At 44.0% G+C, this 20,786-nt stretch overlaps 1 protein-coding gene and 1 long non-coding RNA gene across 2 annotated transcripts in view; both read right to left on the bottom strand.

The window, feature by feature from the left end:
- LOC309363074 overlaps nt 1-20,786 on the bottom strand; it is a 674,350-nt gene that overhangs the window by 164,675 nt on the left and 488,889 nt on the right. The gene's annotated exons all lie outside the window — the stretch shown is intronic.
- Nucleotides 16,398-17,122, bottom strand: SMIM36 (small integral membrane protein 36). Its single transcript, XM_081903558.1, has one exon. It carries the CDS (start codon nt 16,834-16,836, stop codon nt 16,552-16,554), a length of 285 nt encoding a protein of 94 aa, XP_081759684.1. The 5' UTR covers nt 16,837-17,122; the 3' UTR covers nt 16,398-16,551.

Genomic DNA, 20,786 nt, shown 5'->3' on the forward strand with positions numbered 1-20,786 from the left:
TCATTGTACTCATAACTCATTAGTGACTCCTAAGAAGGAATGAATGAATATGGCAATTCATTTTCTCGCTTTCCCAATCTTAAGATTGTGCCAATTTCTCCTAATAGACACATTTATTGTTAGCAAATTTTCCTAATATACACATTTTGGAAAGCAATTTTCCTTAGCATAATTCACACTTGCATGTTCTTTTCACTAATATATGCATTCATATGCACACCTTACCCTAGCATAATGGATTTTGGTACACATTGCTTTGCTACAGATGGGTGCTGCAAAATTCAGAGAATCTCTGCAGGATGTGTTTCGGTTCAACTATTGTTCCAGAATTTGGTAAGTTTGCCTTTAAATGCAAACAATCACTATAAATTGCTGTGGTGATTCAAATGTTTAATCTGACATCAGGAAAAGCTTAACTTCAGTTTTGTGTTTGTTTCTGATAGCTTCTCCCTCTTACATCATGGATGTTGGCAGATTGGATTTTGAAAAAGCAAAATGGCATTAGAACTGGAGCTGGCTGAGATGCACAAGGAAACCTGTGCTTTAAAGTCTTTGCAGATTTTTATATTATAGATGTGTGTTCTGCGTGATTTCATTAATTGAAAAAAGTAAAGGTAAAGGACCCCTGACAGTTAAGTCCAGTTGCAAACGACTCTGGGGTTGTGGTGCTCATCTTGCTTTACAGGACGAGGGAGCCAGCGTTTGTCCACAGACAGTTTTTCCGGGTCATGTGGCCAGCATGACTAAGCCGCTTCTGGTGCAACAGAACACAGACACCAGAGCAGCGCATGGAAATGCCGTTTACCTTCCTGCCACAGCGGTACCTATTTATCTACTTGCACTGGTGTGCTTTCGAACTGCTAGGTTGGCAGGAGCTGGGACCAAGCAACGGGAGCTCACCTGGTCGTAGGGATTCGAACCACCGACCTTCTGATCGGCAAGCCCAAGAGGCTTAGACCACGGCGCCACCCGCTTAATGCTTATTGCTTAATGCAAGTTTGTCATGGCGTTTGGCTCAAACAATAAACTTATGACCTGAACTGAACTTTAAATGCAGACTGAATAGAATGCTGCCCCTGGAAGTCATAAACCACAAAGTTTGCTGCTGTGGACTCTGGGACAGTGGTAGATCCTCTTTTGGACGGAATGTTCCTCCTTATCAGGGTGCCACATCTACAGAGGTTATCTCTTGTCACCATTTCAGATCCCCACCCACTTCCCTGAAGCACTAACTTTCTGAGTATAAAGGATGGTATGTGGGCAGGACATTGCATGATAGTTTGTAGGGCTAAGAAGAAACTTGGAAATGCCTTCTTAAGAAAATTCTTCTTTTCTTAATCTTTTGGATTCTTTTAGGAGTCTTCACTTGCCAATGCTCTCGGTGTTGCAGATACCATATTATTATCATTGTTTTCAAATGCACCATTGATTTTTAAGAGAAGCTTGAGTTCAGGCTGAAGCAGACTGTGCCCTGGGCATTCAGCGTTTCTGACTTTCCCCATCTACATCATAACAGTAATTCCATTCTTCCAGCCAGGTGAACCCATCCCCACAAGACATGCAAAGTTGGAACTGCTGAGGTAGACGCCAAGTATGGCTCAGTGCTGAAGAGCTGAGCTCATTTGGTGCTGCCCTTTGAGTAAAATAAAAGCACAGATTCTTCATTCGCAAAGGTAGGCTTATGAGAAACAGTTTCACAAATTATAGAATCATAGATTTGGAAGGGGCTCAGTCCAGGGGTCAGCAGCCTTTTTTAGCCGTGGGCCGTTCCACCGTCCCTCAGACCATGTGGTGGGCCGGAGTATATTTTGGGGAAAAAATTAAAATGAACGAATTCCTATGCCCCACAAATAACCCAGAGATGCATTTTAAATAAAAAACACACATTCTACTCATGTAAAAACACCAGACAGGCCCCACAAATAACCCAGAGATGCATTTTAAATAAAAGAACACATTCTACTCATGTAAAAACACACTGATTTTTGGACCGTCCGCGGACAGGATTTAGAAGGCGATTGGGCCGCATCTGGCCCCTGGGCCTTAGGTTACCTACCACTGATTCTAGTCCAAACCCCTGCAATGCAGGAGTCTCAACTAAAGCGTCCTTGACAGGTGGCCATCCAACCTCTGCGTAAAAACCTCCAAGGAAGGAGAGTCCACCACCTTCTACTGTCGAACAGTCTTACAGTCAGAAAGTTTTCCCTGATGTCAGACTCTATTTTCTTTTAAGTTGAATCCATTGGTTTGAGTCCCAGCCCCCATAGCAGGAGAAAACAAGTTTGTTCCACCTTCCATGGGATAGCCTTTTAGATATTTAAAGGTGGCTATCATATCTCCTCTTTTCCAGGCTGAACATACCCAACTTCCTTGACCATTTCTCATGACTTGGTTTCCAGACCCTTGATCATCTTGGTTGCCCTCCTCTGCACACGTTCCAGCTTTTCAATATCCTTCTTAAACCTTGGTTCCCAGAACTGGACACAGGACTCCAGGTGTGGTCTGATCAAGGCAGAATAGAGTGGGACTATTCCTTACCTTGATCAGGACACTAGACTTCTGTTGATTCTGCCTAGAATAGCATTAGAAGAGTTGGTCCTGACCCCAACAGAACCACAGAAAGTGATGCTACCTCCATCTTTTACATATTATTCCTGAATATGTAAGATGTTGTTAATCCTTTTTCTACAAATGGGACCTGCAACAGTGGGCATCAGTATTTCAGTCCAATACATAGTCCAATCTGGATTACTCAAAATAAGCCTAAATTTATTTTAAAGTATTTATTCCCAAATAGGTGTGTTTTTTTTTAGGATTAGGGATGGATTAATCTGGATATTTAAGTTTCTCATTCCTACCCCACCCCCAATTCCATTCTCAACATTTCTGAAGCAATTTGTGGGTTTTATTTTTATTTTTTTTTAAAAAAAAATAAAGCTTGTAAAATTTGTCAGCATCTTAGTGCAAATTTCTGCTAATAAACACATTTGTATGAAATTTTTACTAATGCACAATTTCCTCTAATAAATTGGATTTTGTATGCTATTTTAACCCATTTATTCTTACGTACACATCCCCCTAATATCTGTATTTTTATAAACATTTTTGCAACTACATTGCAAAATTTGGATTCGTGCACATTCTGAAGGCTCGCTGTTTATCATTTGCAAGTTGTTTCAGAAAGTACAGATTTGGTGGGTTCACCTTTTAAATGCAAACGGAATTGAATCCATCCACTTTCAAACTTAGGGCTGCAGCCTCAAGGTGATCACTCTATATGTTAATAATAATAATAATAATAATAATAATAATAATAATAATAATATACTATACTATACATATCAACATACCTACACACCTACCCCACACAGACAGTATGTATAGTATAGGTAGGTATTATATAGAGTAATGTATGTTTTATGTTATGAAAATAAGGTAGTGTGTTGTGTAGGTGTATTGTATAAATGTATATGTATGTGTTTTATATGATGATGAAAATAAATAAATAAATAATGATTTATTACTTATACCCTGCCCACCTGGCTGGGTTTCCCCAGTGACTCTGGGCTGCTTCCAACAAGAGATTAAAAATACATTAACTATTGTAATTTCAGAGTTTCTTCTGCAGGCACGCTATAGTTACGTAATACGAACAAATACGAACAAATTGGGAGTTGTGGGGAGTGCGGAGGAAAGATTGTGGGCAGCAGAAATGGGGGGGTCATAACGAGGGGGGGGCCTCGTCTCTTGATTCAGCAGTGAATTGAAAAGAAAAAGGAGAATCACTTGGCTGAAAACTGGCAACCTTTCTCCATCAGCCCGTGAACTCAGAATATATAGGTGCAGTTGTTAGCTTCATAAACTCACTCTTGCTCATTAGCCAACCAAGCCTATGTAGGGGACGGGGAAGTGCAGAGCTGGGTTCTTTCCAATTGCCTAATGCTGGTGTTGCAATCATCCTCTGTGCAGACAAAGCCCCAGCTGTCTGGAAAACAGCCAGAGGATTTTAGTGTAATTGCTAGAGAGGCTGACCTATTTGTAGCATGGTTCGTTTGTTGAGCAGTGCACCTAAATGTCAGATGTGCGAATTGCACTGGGCTCCTGACCAGGGACAAAGTGGTCCACGTGTTGATGCAACAGGCATCAATCGCTGTGCATATGGTGGAACTCGAGCTCAGGTGCGCTCACCTGCCCCTCCGATGTGTTACACAAGCACACCTGATCTTCACAATCCTCCCACCTCCTTTCTTTGTGTGCTGGAAGGATTACGGAGGATCAGACACATTCGTGTGTCAGACAAATCGCACATTACATCATCCAGCAGCAGCGATCAGGAGCACGACTGGTCCTTGGTGCTGTCCGATGAGTTGGCCAGTTGCATTAGTGTGTGAACTGGCTCGCCCGTGACCTAGTGGGACTCCACTTTTGTCTTGAAGGATTCTAAGTAGCAGGCGCAATCGCTATTCACTTGTAAAATCAAGCCCACCTGTAGCCAATCTGACCTTTGGATTTAAGTGCTAACCAGATGTTTTCTCTAAGGCTGCAGCCTGTCAGAATATCACTTGTTCGCTCCCTGATGCTGAAGGTGCACATTTTCAAACATGTCATTCTGCTGTTCGTTGTGTTTGATTTATGCAACAGCGGAAGAAGGCTGTTTGCCACAACAGTGAATAAATATGTTTGGGGCAGTGGTGGTAATGATAACCAGTGGTCCTGGGTCCATGTGTGCCGGTAGTTGCAACAGTAAGCAATGAACGCTACTTATAGTTAGGGAGGATGCACCCAAGCTAAGATTGCTTCATCTATATTGGCATACTGGAATAGAAATGTTGAATTGCTCCATCTCACTGTAACAGATGGAAAACTAAGCTCTACTTCAGTGTTGCCCACACAGGATAACTGTCAAAAAGCTGAGAGCTTAATGATCCATGTCTCAAGCTATCAGCCTCAGTGACATGACCAGTTGTGTTGATGGTGTGCTTCCATCTGCCAAAATGAACACCCACACTCCATTCATACATAAAAGTACCTTTTTGGGCGGGGTAGGTGGGCAAGGATCTTGGTATTTAAAACGCTTAAGTATCTAGCTCTCGTTGTCGCAGTGAAGAAGAAGAAGAAGAAGAAGAAGAAGAAGAAGAAGAAGAAGAAGAAGAAGTAGTAGTAGTAGTAGTAGTTTGGATTTGATATTCCACTTTCTCACTACCCGAAGGAGTCTCAAAGTGGCAAACATTCTCCTTTCCCTTCCTCCCCCACAACAAACACTCTGTGAGGTGAGTGGGGCTGAGAGACTTCAGAGAAGTGTGACTGGCCCAAGGTCACCCAGCAGCTGCATGTGGAGGAGCAGGGAAGCGAACCCGGTTCCCCAGATTATGAGACTACCGCTCTTAACCACTACACTACACTGGCTCTGAGAGAAACAGGCACCGGAAGCATTCTCCCATTGAATCAACCAGATAGATAAGAAGTTTCATCCAAGTTAAAAAACACACGACTGTTTCCCAAGTTAAGTCCTGCATTAACTTTATCCAGAAGGATTTAGAATAAAGTTCAGGGGCAAAACAACCGACTGCATCACAAGGAAATTTTCACTTACTTGCCTGTGAGCTGGCCAGCAGTTGCGGCTTGGTGGGACATTGCCACCATCTTCCATCTTTCATGTGCTGGGCTCCCATGGCTGATGGGAGATGTAGCTGCCTCTTCCATTGGCTGGGGGAATTCAAACTGGCCCACCTACAAATTGGCCAATCGCAGTCAGCCCCATGGGTGGTACTTTGGAGGGGTGGAGCTGACAGGGACTCCAGACGGAAGTCTCACCCGGCAGTGTAGTTATCTTTCAGATCCCCCCCTCTCATCCTTTTGGTATTTGATTGACCTTGCTATAGATCGCTTTGGTCACCAGATTTGGGGCCAGTGAGGAATTAGCCTCAGGCTAATTGGGCCTGTCTGGGTTTTATTTTTGTCTTCCTCATGGAAATTGTCACAACTTTGCCAGTTATGGCACTGAGTATAACCTGTAGTCTTGGTTGCATGGTGAGACATAGGCCTCATCCAAAACCCCTGCGTGGCAGCAGTGTAGCCTGTTGAAGAGATCCCAGGAGAGGAGCTTGTGGGGGCTGGGGGCAGTGTTGCTTTTGCAACACTGGGATGTTGAATCTAGTTATAACAAAATTATTGTGGCTGAAAGCTAGAGTCAGTATGAGGGAGCCTGTAAGATGCAACCCCATGGCAGCATGATCCACAACTCAAGATTTGCCCTGAAAAAGCAAAGCACTGCTAAGCATTCGGACCTGAGGAATTGTAGCAGAGAGAAATGGCCTTATTCTCCAAAATTTTAAAAACAGCATTAGCCAAGTGAGATTGGCGGTTCCTGCCTTAGCAGGGGAGGCCTTATATTGCAGTAAGAAGAATTGCTTGGTCTTAATGTTGCATAACCATAGGCCCTGGTCCCTTTACCCCAAATAAAATATTTAGGGGGCAGCCCCTCACATATTGGCCACAGGTTGGCGCCTCCCTCCCTCCCTTCCTTGGGCAGCCATCTCCCCACAACTGGGAGCTGCCCTTCCCCCCCCCATCTTGCCTCCCAAAAGTGGAGGAAGGTGTACTCTGCAGAAGTGTGGGGCGGGGTGTGCCCCCCATTTTCTAAAAAAAGTTATCGCCTATGTGCACAACTATATAATGGACAAAGTTCTACTCTTTCATTATTTTCAGAGAAGCTCTCAGACAAATATTTGCCGGCAATGATAGAGAGAGACTCTTCAAACACAAACAGTGATGTAGTTTGATAAGAGTCCAAACCTCTCCGAAAAATGTGCTCCACCGAAGCGTCGTAGGACCAAACCTGGCAGCTGAATGAGGCTCGTTATGTTATCCATGGTGTTTCAAAGCGAAGCCATCAAGGCAGTCAATTGTGGCATAGAAACAGTATGACTTAGCGGTTAGAGGGTTGGACCTAGCAGATCAGGGTTCAAATCCCAAATCAACTATTAAGCTCTGTGGGTGACCTTGCGTAGGGCAGGCAGTCACAGTCTCTCAACCTAATCTACCTGACACGGCTGTTGTGAGAATAAGATGGTTACCAGTGGGGGGATGGGGCCATGAACACCACCTTGAGCCCCTTGGAGGAGAAAGGTGGGTTAATAAATAAATTCAGGTAAGATGTGAGGTCAGTGTGTGGAGAAGCAAGCTTTGAGAAACAGGACGCTAGTTCAGATAACTGGTCTGATCACCCTGGGTTCTCTTAATATGTTCTTATAAGCAAAGGACAGGTAAGCAGTACCTGGGCAGGTAGGAACTGACTGAACCACAGGGGGAAATCTATTTTTTTGATTAGGAATGAGTGTGTGTAGGGGGGGGGGTCATCTTCCCACAAATTCTGTTTCACCTTCTAGAACTGATTCAAGCATGTCTTAGCCTCCTGTGAATGCTTGTATTATCTTTCCCTTTAATTTGTATTTCTTTAAATACAAATTAAAATTAACATATGCTTTTAAATCTATGTTTTGAGGAGGCATTGATATGAGAATTGCAGATTAATATGGAAACAGAACAGAATTATGGGCAGAAAAATGCTAAAATGACGCAGACTATGAAAACAAAGACAGATTCAGCCATCCTCAGTTTTTGTGCCATGTATAAGAAATTGACGACAAGTATATAAACTAGGTAACCCTGCTTTCTTCTGAGTTGGTGAGCACAAAGAGTTGGTGAGCACAAAGCTGGCTGAAGTGTAATAATAATAATAATAATAATAATAATAATAATAATAATAATAAGCCATCCATCTGACTGGGTTGCCCCTGCCACTCTGGGCTGCTCCCAACAGAATATTTAAAACACAATGAAACATCAAACATCAACAACCTCCCAAAATAATTGAAAGCTTTCTAACCATTTGTATCACTGACGTTTCCGTAGCATTCTTCTGTTCTGCACATATTCAGCTATGTTTTACTTAGAAGAAGACCCATTAGAAATAATGGGCCTACCTTAGTCATGGGCATGCATTTCAGTGTGTCTACTCTGAGTAAAACATAGCTGAATGCCATCCATGACAATCAGAGTAGAAGTGCCTTCGTTCAGATAGCTACAGCTCTGTGCAAACAACGACAAAAAAGCACATCTAGTTCAGTGACCTTTGAAGCTTCAGGGCAAAGTGTCCCAAACTTCACCGCAAAACTGATCTCTGATTGATTAGCCCCCCCCCTCTCATTTCATCACTGTTTCCCTGTCAACAACAGTGAGATCAGGAGAGACAGAAGAGATACAAACAGAGAGAGCCTCGTTTGCTCTTGCAAAATCCTTCTGTGTCAGGGCATGTTTGCCTCATAATTTGGGTGAGTGGAATGCTTGTCCCAGAACACTCCCTGTGTGTCTGCATGGCAATAGTGGGGAGTACAAGGGAGCTCACCTGCGTGACATTCTGAGTTGCTCTAGGTCAGGGCCGGATTTAGGCTTGATGAGGCCCTAAGCTACTGAAGGTAATGGGACCCTTTATAGGTCCAGCTGCCCTTTGTCAACAACAGATTGTCGCTGTTTTATTTGTGTTGAATATATGCTATATGGTCATTTATGGACCTAATAGGTATCTAAAGCCATTTGCACATAACAAAATATGTCTTTTATCAAAGTAATTGTTGAACTGAAATACAATTTATTAAGAAGAAGTATATTAATAGTGAAATAAAATTAAGAAGAAGGATATTAATAGTGAAATCATTATTAAGCTCTAACTTAAAATGATTTTTTATTCATAACAAACTTAATAATGCAAACACATTGGCATTTGGCAACAACAAAAGTTCCTTAAGAAACACAATTTACAAAGCCTCATAAGCTAGTCTCTAGAAACTTGCTATAAGATGAAATAATAATAGGTGTTATTATATGATGCAAACTACTAATAATTATAAATAGCAGAATGTAGGCACTCTATATATAGAAATGAGCAAACCAATGATATTTTAGGGAGCAGGCTAGCAGGCGGGGCCCATTACTTACATCATAGGAGCCTACACAACACAAAACACTGTTGCTGTATGAAGGTTTTATTTTATTTGTTTTTTATCTTCTGGAAATTTACACCCAGTGTTTTTCCTGTAAATTTTTTTGGGGCCCCCAAGAGAGTGGGGCCCTAAGCTATTGCTTGTTTAGCTTATATGTAATTTCGGCACTGCTCTAGGTGCAGACATGGCTGAATGGCAAGAGAAGAGACTAGATCAGCTGTGCTCCAACCCAGCAGATGACTTTGAACTTGGACTCCTATTAACCCCACCCAGCATGGCCAATCGTCAAGGGCGACAGGAGCTGTAGTTCAGAAGTATCTGGAGAGCAACTGGCTGGGGAAGGCTGGCCTTGATTCATGGAAATAGAAGAAGCCCCCTCCCCTCCCCAGAAATAAAATAAATAAAATCTAACTTGAAGACAGGACCATCCTCCCACGTCTCCTCCACCACCAGGGCTTCTGAAACTCCCCCCCCCCCGAAGCATCTCATAGCTCAGTTGGTAGGGCATGGGACTCTTAATCTCAGTTTCATGGGTTCAAGCCCCACGTTGGGCAAAAGATCCCTGCACTGCAGGGAATTGGTCTAGAGCAAGGGTAGGATCCGGCCCAATCGCCTTCTAAATCTGGCCCAGGGACGGTCCGGGAATCAGTGTGTTTTTACATGAGTAGAATGTGTCCTTTTATTTAAAATGCATCTCTGGGTTATTTGTGGGGCATAGGAATTTGTTCATTCCCTTCAAAAAAATATAGTCCAGCCCCCCCCCCCAAGGTCTGAGGGACAGGGACAGTGGACCGGCCCCCTGCTGAAAAAGTTTGCTGATGCCTGGACTCTAGATGACCCTTGTGGTTCTATGATTCTATAGCCTCTCTGGCTTCCAGTCTGCACCAATCCTTTGGTCCAGAGGAGATTCCTGGATGTAGGAATCCTGGAGGCAGACAAAGAGTTGTGATTCAAGGACCCACCACCTACTTGAGAATAAGAAAGACACATGGACATGGTATATTAGGTTGTTGAGCTCAAAAAGGACACAACTTTAATGATTACAGCATGTGAGAGGTATTGGCTTAGGCATTGGATAAAACAACACAGCGTGACTCCACCCCCTCAGGGAGGGGTGAGTCTATCAAGGATTAACCACCAGTGGGAGGAGCCTGTTGATGCAAATACAACTGAAAGCTCCCCCTGATGTCACCTGGGGTCGTGCCATGGCCCTAGCCACCAGCAAGGGCGTCGGACAGGATCTACGACCGCTGGATTCCTTTACTGGAATACCCATAAAGAGGAGGGGTAGGCGATGGCCACACCCTGCCCTCCAATCCACAAACATATTCCAATGCCTAACCGCTACCTGAGCCCAAAGAGGCTCGCTGTCAATACCCTGACAGCTGCAACCAATCCCTAAGGCTTCTGATGATGTCGGCCAGCCAAATATCATTGCCGAGATTTGAAAGGTGAATGCCGTCATCACGAGATAAAGAACATTCGCTGAACCAGATGTCAGCATGCAGGATCACATAGCCATTCATATAGCGATTTAAGAGTTTCCTGGATTTTTCAATGGCCATAGGGCTATGGGAGCCACGTCAAACCCTTCTCTTCAGAAGGTTGGACCAAAACAACATTGTCCTGGGAAAAAGAGCAGCCAGTTTGTCAAAATCCTTTTTTATGTTCCCTAGCAATTCCACGCTCTTCCTGAAAGCCAAATCATTCAAAATAACCCCTCTGACTCCACATGGGGAAGGGCCATTAGAAGGCAAAGCAGCAGTTTGTCTTGAGCTGCTTCTTCTCAACCATGTTGAGATTAGAGTGTCAGACCTGGGAGACCACAGTTCAAATCTGCACTCGGCCATGAAGCTCACCTGGGTGACCTTAGGCCTGGTACTGCCTCTCAGCCTGACCTACCTCACAGGGTTCTTGTGTAGATTAAATCAGGAAGGGGAGAATCATGTGCAGCACTTCAAGCCTCTTGGAGGAAAAGCTGATAAATGTGATAGATGATAGATGATAGATAGATAGATGATAGATAGATAGATAGATAGATAGATAGATAGATAGATAGATGATAGATGGTGGGGCATCGAATACAGGGGGGATCTGCCAATATTCAGTTGGGATTGTAGGGTGGAAGAATTGCCACAGGGTCCTATCCTCCCTTCCAGATGGCCCATGCTTTAAATGTGACCTCTCACAGCCCTCCGCCAAACCGCAGACTTGCACAGCCGATGACCAGAAACAAAATTAACTCCTCCAGATAACATTCCGAAGGGCTTTCTCTGCCAATGTTCCCCTCCAATCAGAAGCTGTAGCCATCATCTCCAGCCTTGCAACTTCAAGGCCAGACTGCTTTCTGTAACATGACTAGCCTTAAAACAGGAAATAAAGAATGCATGCAGTACCCCTGAGCATGCACAGAACACCTTCCCCTCCAAAACACCCTCCAAATCACCAAAATCAGCTACCACCCAAGTCTGTCACCTATCACCAGGATGGGTGATAGGTTGAATTCCTTCATTTCAGAAATTTCTCTCTCTCTCTCTCTCTCTCTCTCTGTGTGTGTGTGTGTAAAACTACAACATTTATTTTCAAATTTGGTGTAATTGACTGAGTCGAGTTTCTATAATGGCTGTTGAAGACTGATTCAATCACACACTAATACATTCTTCCAGGATATTTCAGCTCATGTCACCCAATGCTGCAATCTGACTCTGAAAAAGCATTTTTGCAGAGATTAGTAGTTATTCATAGAAATTCCCTCTGGCCGGCATGTGATCTGTGCATTGTCCTTACCGCGTCAACTATTGTTTAATGCTGAAAGCCAGAAAGAGAATGAGGAAGTTTAGATGTATAAACTATCTGGTGTTTCCCTTCCTACCAAGGATGAAAAGTCAACATCAATCCCCTTAGCATTATTTATTTTATTATATTTCTTACAGTTGTTGGTCACTTTATCCCATAGCAACTTACGATCAACATAAATCATTTGTTGGCTGCAGTTTATGGTGTGGGCTTTCTGCCAGGTTCTTTTGAACCTGCTCCCCTGTAAAGTAATTTTGGTGTTGATTGCCCTGTTTGGGGGGGGGGGGGATGTATTGCCATTTCTTGACTCTAGTAACAAACTTAAGATCTCCAGTAATAACTGATCAATATTAGCTGAAACGGGACGCAGGTGGAGCTGTGGGTTAAACCACAGAGCCTAGGACTTGCTGATCAGAAGGTTGGCGGTTTGAATCCCTGCAACGGGGTGAGCTCCCATTGCTCGGTCCCTGCTCCTGCCAACCTAGCGTTTGAAAGCACGTCAAAGTGCAAGTAGATAAATAGGTACCGCTCCGGCGGGAAGGTAAACGGCGTTTCCGTGTGCTGCTCTGGTTCGCCAGAAGCGGCTTAGTCATGCTGGCCACATGACCAGCTGTACGCCGGCTCCCTCGGCCAAAAAAGCGAGATGAGCGCCCCAACCCCAGAGTCGGTCACGACTGGACCTAATGGTCAGGGGTCCCTTTACCTTTACCTTTATTAGCTGAACCAAATTGTTCTCTTTTGTATCTAGAAGATCACATGTTTAGAAAGTGCCATATTTTAAGTGGCGAATCTGTTCAATGGCTAAATCATAGCCTTGCTATCAAACTCCGGACATTCCTGCCAATCAGTCCGCTCTGCAATGTTATTGCCGCACCTGGCCCTGGTCACAATTTGAAGTGACTAGCCATAACCTGGATACAGTGCTCATTAGAAGAGTCAGTGTCATTGCACCAAATTTGGATCTTCAACAAAAATATCCATCTCTCACATTACTAGGTAGGACAAGATTCCTTCCAAGTGTCCCTCTTTTCCAGGGCCAGTCCTGGATTTACAGAAGCCACCCCGGTTTCTGATTTGATTCTGGAATGTCCCACTTTTCCTTAGGGTGTCTTTATTTTCATTGGAGAAATGTTGGAGGGTATGGAGTTATGCAGGTGGTGCTGTTGGTTAAACCACAGAGCCTAGGGTTGCCGATCAGAAGGTCAGCGGCTTAGTCATGCTGGCCACATGACCCAGAAGCTGTACACCGACTCCCTCGGCCAATAAAGCGAGATGAGCGCTGCAACCCCAGAGTCGGCCACGACTGGACCTAATGGTTAGGGGTCCCTTTACCTTTTATGGAATTATGCAACCCCCCAAGTCAAGCAGATAAGTAACTATGCAACCTTTAGAAGATATCTGAAGGGAGCCCTGTACAGTGGTACCTTGGTTCTCAAATGCCTTGGTACTCAAACAACTTGGAACCCAAACTCTGCAAACCTGGAAGTAAGTGTTCCGGTTTGCGAACATTTTTTGGAAGCTGAACGTGCTCCGTTTTGAGTGCCACGCTTCTGATTTGAGTGCCACACTTCCATTTTGAGTGTTACGCTGAGGTCTGTTTGTTTTTGCTATTTATTTTGTGTTTTTGTTTTTGCAGCTCTTTTTTTGTGACTGTGTGGAACCCAGTTCAGCTACTGATTGCTTGCTTGCTTGTGTGACTGCAGTACATTGTTTATTGCTTTCATTTTATGGATCAATGGTCTCGTTAGATAGTAAAATTCATGTTAAATTGCTGTTTTAGGGGTTGTTTTTAAAAGTCTGGAATGGATTAATCTTTCTATGGGAAAGCGCGCCTTGGTTTTGAAAGGTTTGGTTTGGGAATGGACTTCCAGAACGGATTAAGTTTGAGAACCAAGGTACCACTGTATAGGGAAGTTTTTTAAATGTTTAATTTTTGCATTGTGTCTTTTTGTTGGAAGCCTCACAGAGTGGCTGGGGCAACTCAGTCAGATGGGCCGGGGTATAAATAGTAAAATGATCTTCATCACCATCATTATGGAATAGGACGTCCCTATTTTCATTAGAGAAATGTTGGAGGGTATGCTCCTGCCCAAAACCCAGGGGAGAGTCTACCTACCATCAATGTGGAGTGGACAAAACTAAGCTAGGTGGATCATGTTTCTAATGTCGTGAAGCTGATAGATTGAAAAAAGACACCTGGTAAGGTGAAAGAAGCCCTCCCAAAGGAAGTGGCTGGCATTCTCCCTGTGTAAGCATCCTAAAGCAAGGCAGAATTGGGAAGCAATTCAGAGACAGAATCAAATAAATAAACGTTGCCTGATGAGGAGCTGCAGAAACCAGTCAGGCATGGGTCACTCTTTCCTTGCTGAGTATGTGTTTACCTTGCTGGGGAGGTGGGAGGGTTGTTCTGCTCCCAGTGGATTGGCCCTTCCCTAGGGAAATATTGCTGGTTTGGCAGGTGAGGGGGCAGGGTCTTTTCAGCTGTGGCACCAAGGTTCTGGTACATCCTCTTTAGGAAGGCTTGTATGGCTTTGTCATCATTCTATGTCTCCCACCCCTTTAGGGATGCAGAACAGATGGAACTTTTCTTTGTGTGTTCTGTTTACTGCTGATGAATTGGATTTTCTCTTACTGTAGTGGCCTGTTCTGACTGCTCATTTTATTATTACAGTATTTCATTATGTTTTGATTGCTGGTTCCCCCCCCCCCCCCCGTGCTGCTAGCCTTGTAAAACACAATAATACAGCCATAAGGAAAATTGCAGCAGAAATAAAAAGCCTGGAAGGAAAGATGGTCTTTGGCAAGCATCTAAAACAGGGGTCAGCAAGGCCTACCGGCCATGGACTGGATCACTCCCACGGAAATCATCCATGGGCCGGGCCGGCGCAGCGCGATGCCGGAAATCACGTCTGCACATGTCCATAGTGCCGAAAATTGCTTCTGTGCATGCCCAGATGCCGAAAATTGTGCCTGTCCAGACGCGATTTCTGGTATCTGTACGTGGACAGATGAGATTTCCGGCACCGCTGGTGAGTCCCTGTGCCGCGCCAGTTTAGCGCAGCTCACGGGGAACTCGTCAAGCAGGTGGCTCGGTTTGGGGGTGGCTCGTGGGCTGGTAAAACAGTCTTTATGGGCTGCATCCGGCCCATGGGCCACATGTCGCTGACCCCTGATCTAAAATATAGGTGCCTGGCTAGCATTAAACAAGCTGTCAGAAATGCTGACTCCTGGGTTGACCATAGCCCCCTTTTTAATGTACTTTTCTATACATTATACCTAGTGTTAAACTTCCTAACTGTGAATGGGTGACACTTAGAGCTGAGCGAATCTTGTCCATTTCGGTATCTCTCACTTTTGCGTTTTCCCAACCCTGTGTTTGTTCTCCACATTTCTACATCAGTTTTTCTTTTTTGGGGGGAAGGGAAATCTTCACGACCTTTCATCAGCATCAAATTGTATGCAATTCCACCAAAAATACACATTTTTGCCAAGTGATTTTCCCGAATACAACACATTTTTTTGCAAGCTGTTTTCCCAAATATTTGCATTTTATGCAGAAGGCGACACATTTTTTGTAGACATCACATTTTGAAGTGCGGGTTTTGAAGGAAAGCTGCATTTTGGTTCCCACGCTGAGGAAGTGAAAATTAAATAAGTTCGCCTTTCAGTGTGAACTTAGCGAAAAGTGTTCCCCTCCACTGCCCCATCCCTAGCCCTAAGTTCCAGCTGCTTGTCAAAGAATGTCTATTTTTGTTGAAGTCACATTAGACTTGCAATCTTTGGCATCCTCAAAACTGACAAGGTTTGTGCTTATGCCTCTTCTCTGCACCCTTCCCGCCCAGCAGCAGAGAGAACAATTCCCGGAGAAAAGTTTATGTTTGCTTCCTTTAACTCTGTTGCCTGCATCTCTTTTTTTTATATCTTTGATGGGTCGTTACTCTGTCTTGATATGATGTGCATGGCTGCCCAGTTTGGGTGGCTGATGCTTGCTTCTTCTTTTTTTACACACCTGCCAAAAAGGGGCGCCATATGTGAAAACAAGAAATACTGTATTTTTCGCTCCATAAGATGCACCCTTTTCTTCCTAAAAAGTAAGGGGAAATGTCTGTGCGTCTTATGGAGTGAATGCCTCCTTTCTTTTAGCAAATGTTTTGTGCCACTGGGAAATGGTAATTCTGTATTGACCTGTTTTGGATGTTGTATGTGATGCCAATAAAGGTTTTACGATACGATATGATACGATACGATGTCCATGGCTACAGCCTGCCCCCCCCAAATCACACATCCACTGTTTCCTGGGGCTGCAATGGTGCAAAAATGTGGTTACAAAGCACAGATCCACATGGATCCTCAGGATCTTTGCATTGGGTCACCCCAAATCCACCATCAGATCACATGTCTGTGGCCACAGCATGAACCACAAAAATCATACATCCGCTGTTTTGTTCAGAATATTTTTTTTCTTGTTTTCCTCCTCTAAAAACTAGATGTGTCTTATGGTCAGGTGCGTCTTATGGAGCGAAAAATACGGTAAATTGCATTTTGAATCAGATGAGGGTTAAAGCTACCTCTCTTTGTTGCCGCACGTGGGAACGAAAGTGAACTTAGGACAAAAGATCGCCCCACTCTGCAGAGTACGCGAAAACCCAGATTGTCAGTTTGGACTTACCTTGCTGTGTTCCCCTTGTGCAAGCAGGATGTAAACATGGCACAGGTGAGGCAGTCTTGGACCAGCACCCTGGAGCAATTGAATTTATACAATCGTAGTCCTTTTCCCTTGTGGGCCAGGAGGGTTTTCATAAGTGGGGAAAGGTCCTTTCGCCCAGCGGGTGTTGGGGTTCCCTTGCTGCATCACCACTAGCCGGATCGGAGGCTGGTTCTCCGTTGGGATCTCAGGAGCATATTCCTTACTCGGGTCTCTCCCTCGACAGTCATACATCACACAGGAAATCAGGAAAACCAAGAGCAGGATGACATAGCTAGCTACCAGGATGATCAGGTTCAAGGTAACCGGGTCAATTTCTAAATAAAAATCCATCGGATCCCATAATATTTAGCAGGATCTCTGCGAAAGGAGCTGCAGGTAGACATATGCACATACACTGTCTCGCACAGACTAGCAGAGCAGTAGCTAACTGATAGATGTATTGGCTTTGCGGTAAAAATACTTTAATCCTGAGCACTCCTCTAGCAATAGGTCCTTCCCCCTTGAACTGCATGATTAAAGCTGCTCAGTTTAATAACTTAAGCTCCCTCTTTTAATACCCCATGGCCAACAGTGGCAGGAGCGGCATCTGAATGTTTCTTTGCAGTGCAATATTCAGATGGATGTTTTCTCCCCATCCCCCCACGACCTGGTGCTCAACCTTGGCAGGCATGCGCTATTGGGGGGGAAAAGACCCAGATTAACCATCATCTATTTTCCTGCTCCGGTTCTCCTCTTGTCTTGCAGTGGTACACAAACGAGGAAATGGGCAGTGGCTCATTTTGAGCTATGGGGAAACTTTGATTCTGAAGGGTTCTTAAGAGTGTATTACACTCAGGGCTGGCCCTACCGTTGGGCAGAGTGAGGTGGCTGCCTCAGGCGGCAGATGCCGTTGGAGCAGGGAGCAGTGGCATGGCGTGAGAGGACAGGCCTGTGTGTACCACAAAGCCGGCCCAGCATCTCTCGCCTGCTCTCCATGGTTACAGCAGAGGATGCTTTCACGTATGGAGCGCTATCAGAAGCGAGACTTGTGTCAATGATGAGTTGTGTATTCAGTGCAGCAGGCCCAATTCCACAGAACTTCCTTCCACTAGATACCATGCAGGCGTCGTTCCTGCTCAGCCACAGGTGCCGGGTTAAAACAGTTTTCATTTCAGGTCTCTGAATGTTGCTCTGATGTTTCTATTTTCTGAAATTTTAACCTGTTTTGAATTTTGTTTATTATATGTTTTATTTCCTCCTTCCCCAGTCTGTCGCTTTGAGACATAGTGAAAAGCGGGATATGAATTCTTTAAATAAATTTTAAAAATGGAATATGGATGTGGGGAGATGACAACCACTTTGGCTTTTACCTCAGAGAGCAAAACGTCTTTGGCTGGCACTGTTTGTAGTGCACATTTTATAACTAATTCCCTCAATGGATCTTAGGAATTGTCCTTTTAATAGAGAGAGTGTTGCATCTCTTTTCTTCAAGGTGCCCAGAACACCGTAGAACTACAGTTCCCAGGCCAGGACATTTTTTAAAAGTTTGACTCAGGATATACAAAGAAGATCTTCTCCTTTTCTTCCTGGTCCTGCAATCGAATATACTTTTTGGAATATTGAATGGATGAAACCACTGGGCTACGAATCAGGCAATCCCAAGTTCAAATCTCAAATCTTCTCTGAATTCACTAGGTGTCCTTTTCAAACAACTCTGTCTGCCTCAGTACCCCTGTCTGCAAAATGGGGGATAATGACACTGACTTAGATTGATGGGTGGGAAACCTCAGTGTCAGAGGCCAAATGCTCAAGCACTCTTTTGTTTCCTAATATATCATTTTTATTAATTTTTATGTTTTACAATTTAGAATATTCATTTAGACAACCTTAAAATATCAATGCCTTTCCTTTTTCTCTTTCCATGGTTCATTTTGCATAACATAAATCCCTGTATATTTTATATATATAAACCATTCAGTATTCCATTATTACTTCCTTCAAAACTTATTCACACTGTTGAATTTATCTTAATGCTGCCAACGTTTTCAAGTGTACACAATTTCCCCTCATATATTCAATAAACATTTTCCAATCTTCTTTAAACAAATGTTCTTCTGGAGAGCCAGTGTGGTGTAGTGGTTAAGAGCGGTAGTCTCATAATCTGGTGAGGTTCGCTTCCCCACTTCTCCACATTCAACTGCTGGGTGACCTTGGGCTAGTCACACTTCTCTGAAGTCTCTCAGCCCTACTCACCTCACAGAGTGTTTGTTGTGGGGGAGGAAGGGAAAGGAGAATGTTAGCCGCTTTGAGACTCCTTTGGGATATCAAAGCGGGATATCAAATCCACACTCCTCCTCCTCCTCCTCCTCCTCCTCCTCCTCCTCCTCCTCCTCCTCCTCCTCCTCCTCCTCCTCCTCCTCCTCCTCCTCTTCTTCTTCTTCTTCTTCTTCTTCTTCTTCTTCTTCTTCTTCTTCTTCTCTTATTCTATATAGTGGTACCTTGGGTTAAGTACTTAATTCGTTCCAGGAGTCTGTTCTTAACCTGAAACTGTTCTTAACCTGAAGCACCACTTTAGCTAATGGGGCCTCCTGTTGCTGCCACTCTGCTGGAGCACAATTTCTGTTCTCATCCTGAAGCAAAGTTCTTAAACCGAGGTAATATTTCTGGGTTAGCGGAGTCTGTAACCTGAAACGTATGTAACCTGAAGCGTATGTAACCCGAGGTACCACTGTATGTTAGGTCCTCAAGCTGCGCATATTCCGTCATTTTAAGTTGCCATTCTTCCTTGGTTGGGACCTCACTCATTTTCCATTTTTGGGCTAACAAAACATGGGCCGCCGTAGTGGCATACCTAAATAACCTTTGTTGACACCTGGGAATTTCCATCTGAATTATCCCCAATGAAAAGGACTCTGGGTGTGTTTTCAAAGGTGCTTTTAAACATTCCCCTCTCCCAATTCATTATAAAATATTTCCCAATACTCTTTTACCCTTATGCAGGTCCACCACATATGAAATAATGTACCCTTGACCTCATTGCATCTCTAGATGCAATAGGGGCCCTCAAGAACTCTTTATCTGGCCCATGATGGGACTCTTCCCCAGGCCAATCCCCCTTTCCCCAGGCCTCATCCCTCACCAGCCCTGCTTTGCACCCTCCTTGCCTGGCTGAACTGTGTCCTTGAACTGTGGCAATGCCTCTTCCTTGCCTGGCTGGAGGATGGAAGTGTGAGTAAGTATAGAAGCTAGACAACCTCTGAGGAGGCCTTGTGCAAGTTGCCTTCTGTGCTCCCGCTCTGTCCCATCCTAGTGGCTTCTACAGCTCCTTCTCTGGGAGAGAATTGGTGCCAAAGAAGGATAGAACTTTTTTCATGTATGCTACGACAGCAGCAAGAATACTTATTGCAAAACATTGGAAGACACAAGATTTACCCACCCGGGAAGATTGGCAGATGAAGATGATCGACTACATGGAAATGGCAGAAATGACCAGCAGAATTCGAGACCAGGGAGAAGAGAAGGTGGAAGAAGATTGGAAGAAATTTAAAGACTATTTACTGAAATACGGTAAAATTAAAGAAGTTTAGAAAGAGACTGGTATTAAACAATTTGACTTTTACATAAGCTGTTTTTAAGATTGTGTGTAATATATTATTATGAAAAAGCAGGTAATGTTAAATCAGAAGGATTTGCTAAAACAACCAATTAAAATAGAATGCAAAAAGGGAGGCGGACATTTTGGAAAGTGTAATTTTATGTGCTGTTGCTTTTTTCTTTTACGCGTTTGATTGTTCATCTTTCTTTCGTGTTTCGTATTTTTTCTTTTTTGTATTTGTGTAGTGTGTAGTGGTTTTTGTTGCTGTTGTTATTGTTGAGTCTATTGTTAAAACTTCAATACATATAATTAAAAAAAAAATACAGCTCCTTCTCTGGGTATTTCTCTGGGGCCTCTATCCCTGCTACTGCAGCAGTGGCAGACTTTAGGCTTTCAAATTTCAGCACCACCCTGTGCAACACCAAAATTTGGTGCCCTCTGCCTCTCACCTCTTCTTGTTTTTCATTGTTGCAGTGCCCTTTTTGGCTCTGCTTCTGGTATAGGCAAACCAGTCACACTCTGCCTGCAGCTCCAGTAGGCAGCAGTGATGTCAGGGACTGGCTGGATGAGGAAGGATGAGCCCCACCCACAGGCAGAGCACAGAAGATGACAACGTAGATCCTGGATCCTGGCGGTGCGGCACTGAAGATCAGTCTGCAGAAGGGATGCCCAAGGCCATTCAAGAGTAACAAAGCTACTTTCCATT

This window comes from Podarcis melisellensis (assembly GCF_964234715.1).
Source record: "Podarcis melisellensis genome assembly, chromosome: 2".
Lineage (NCBI taxonomy): Eukaryota > Metazoa > Chordata > Lepidosauria > Squamata > Lacertidae > Podarcis > Podarcis melisellensis.

Bases quoted from the DNA above. Each gene is read 5' to 3' on its own strand.
- SMIM36 (XM_081903558.1), bottom strand. From the start codon at position 16,836: ATGGATTTTTATTTAGAAATTGACCCGGTTACCTTGAACCTGATCATC.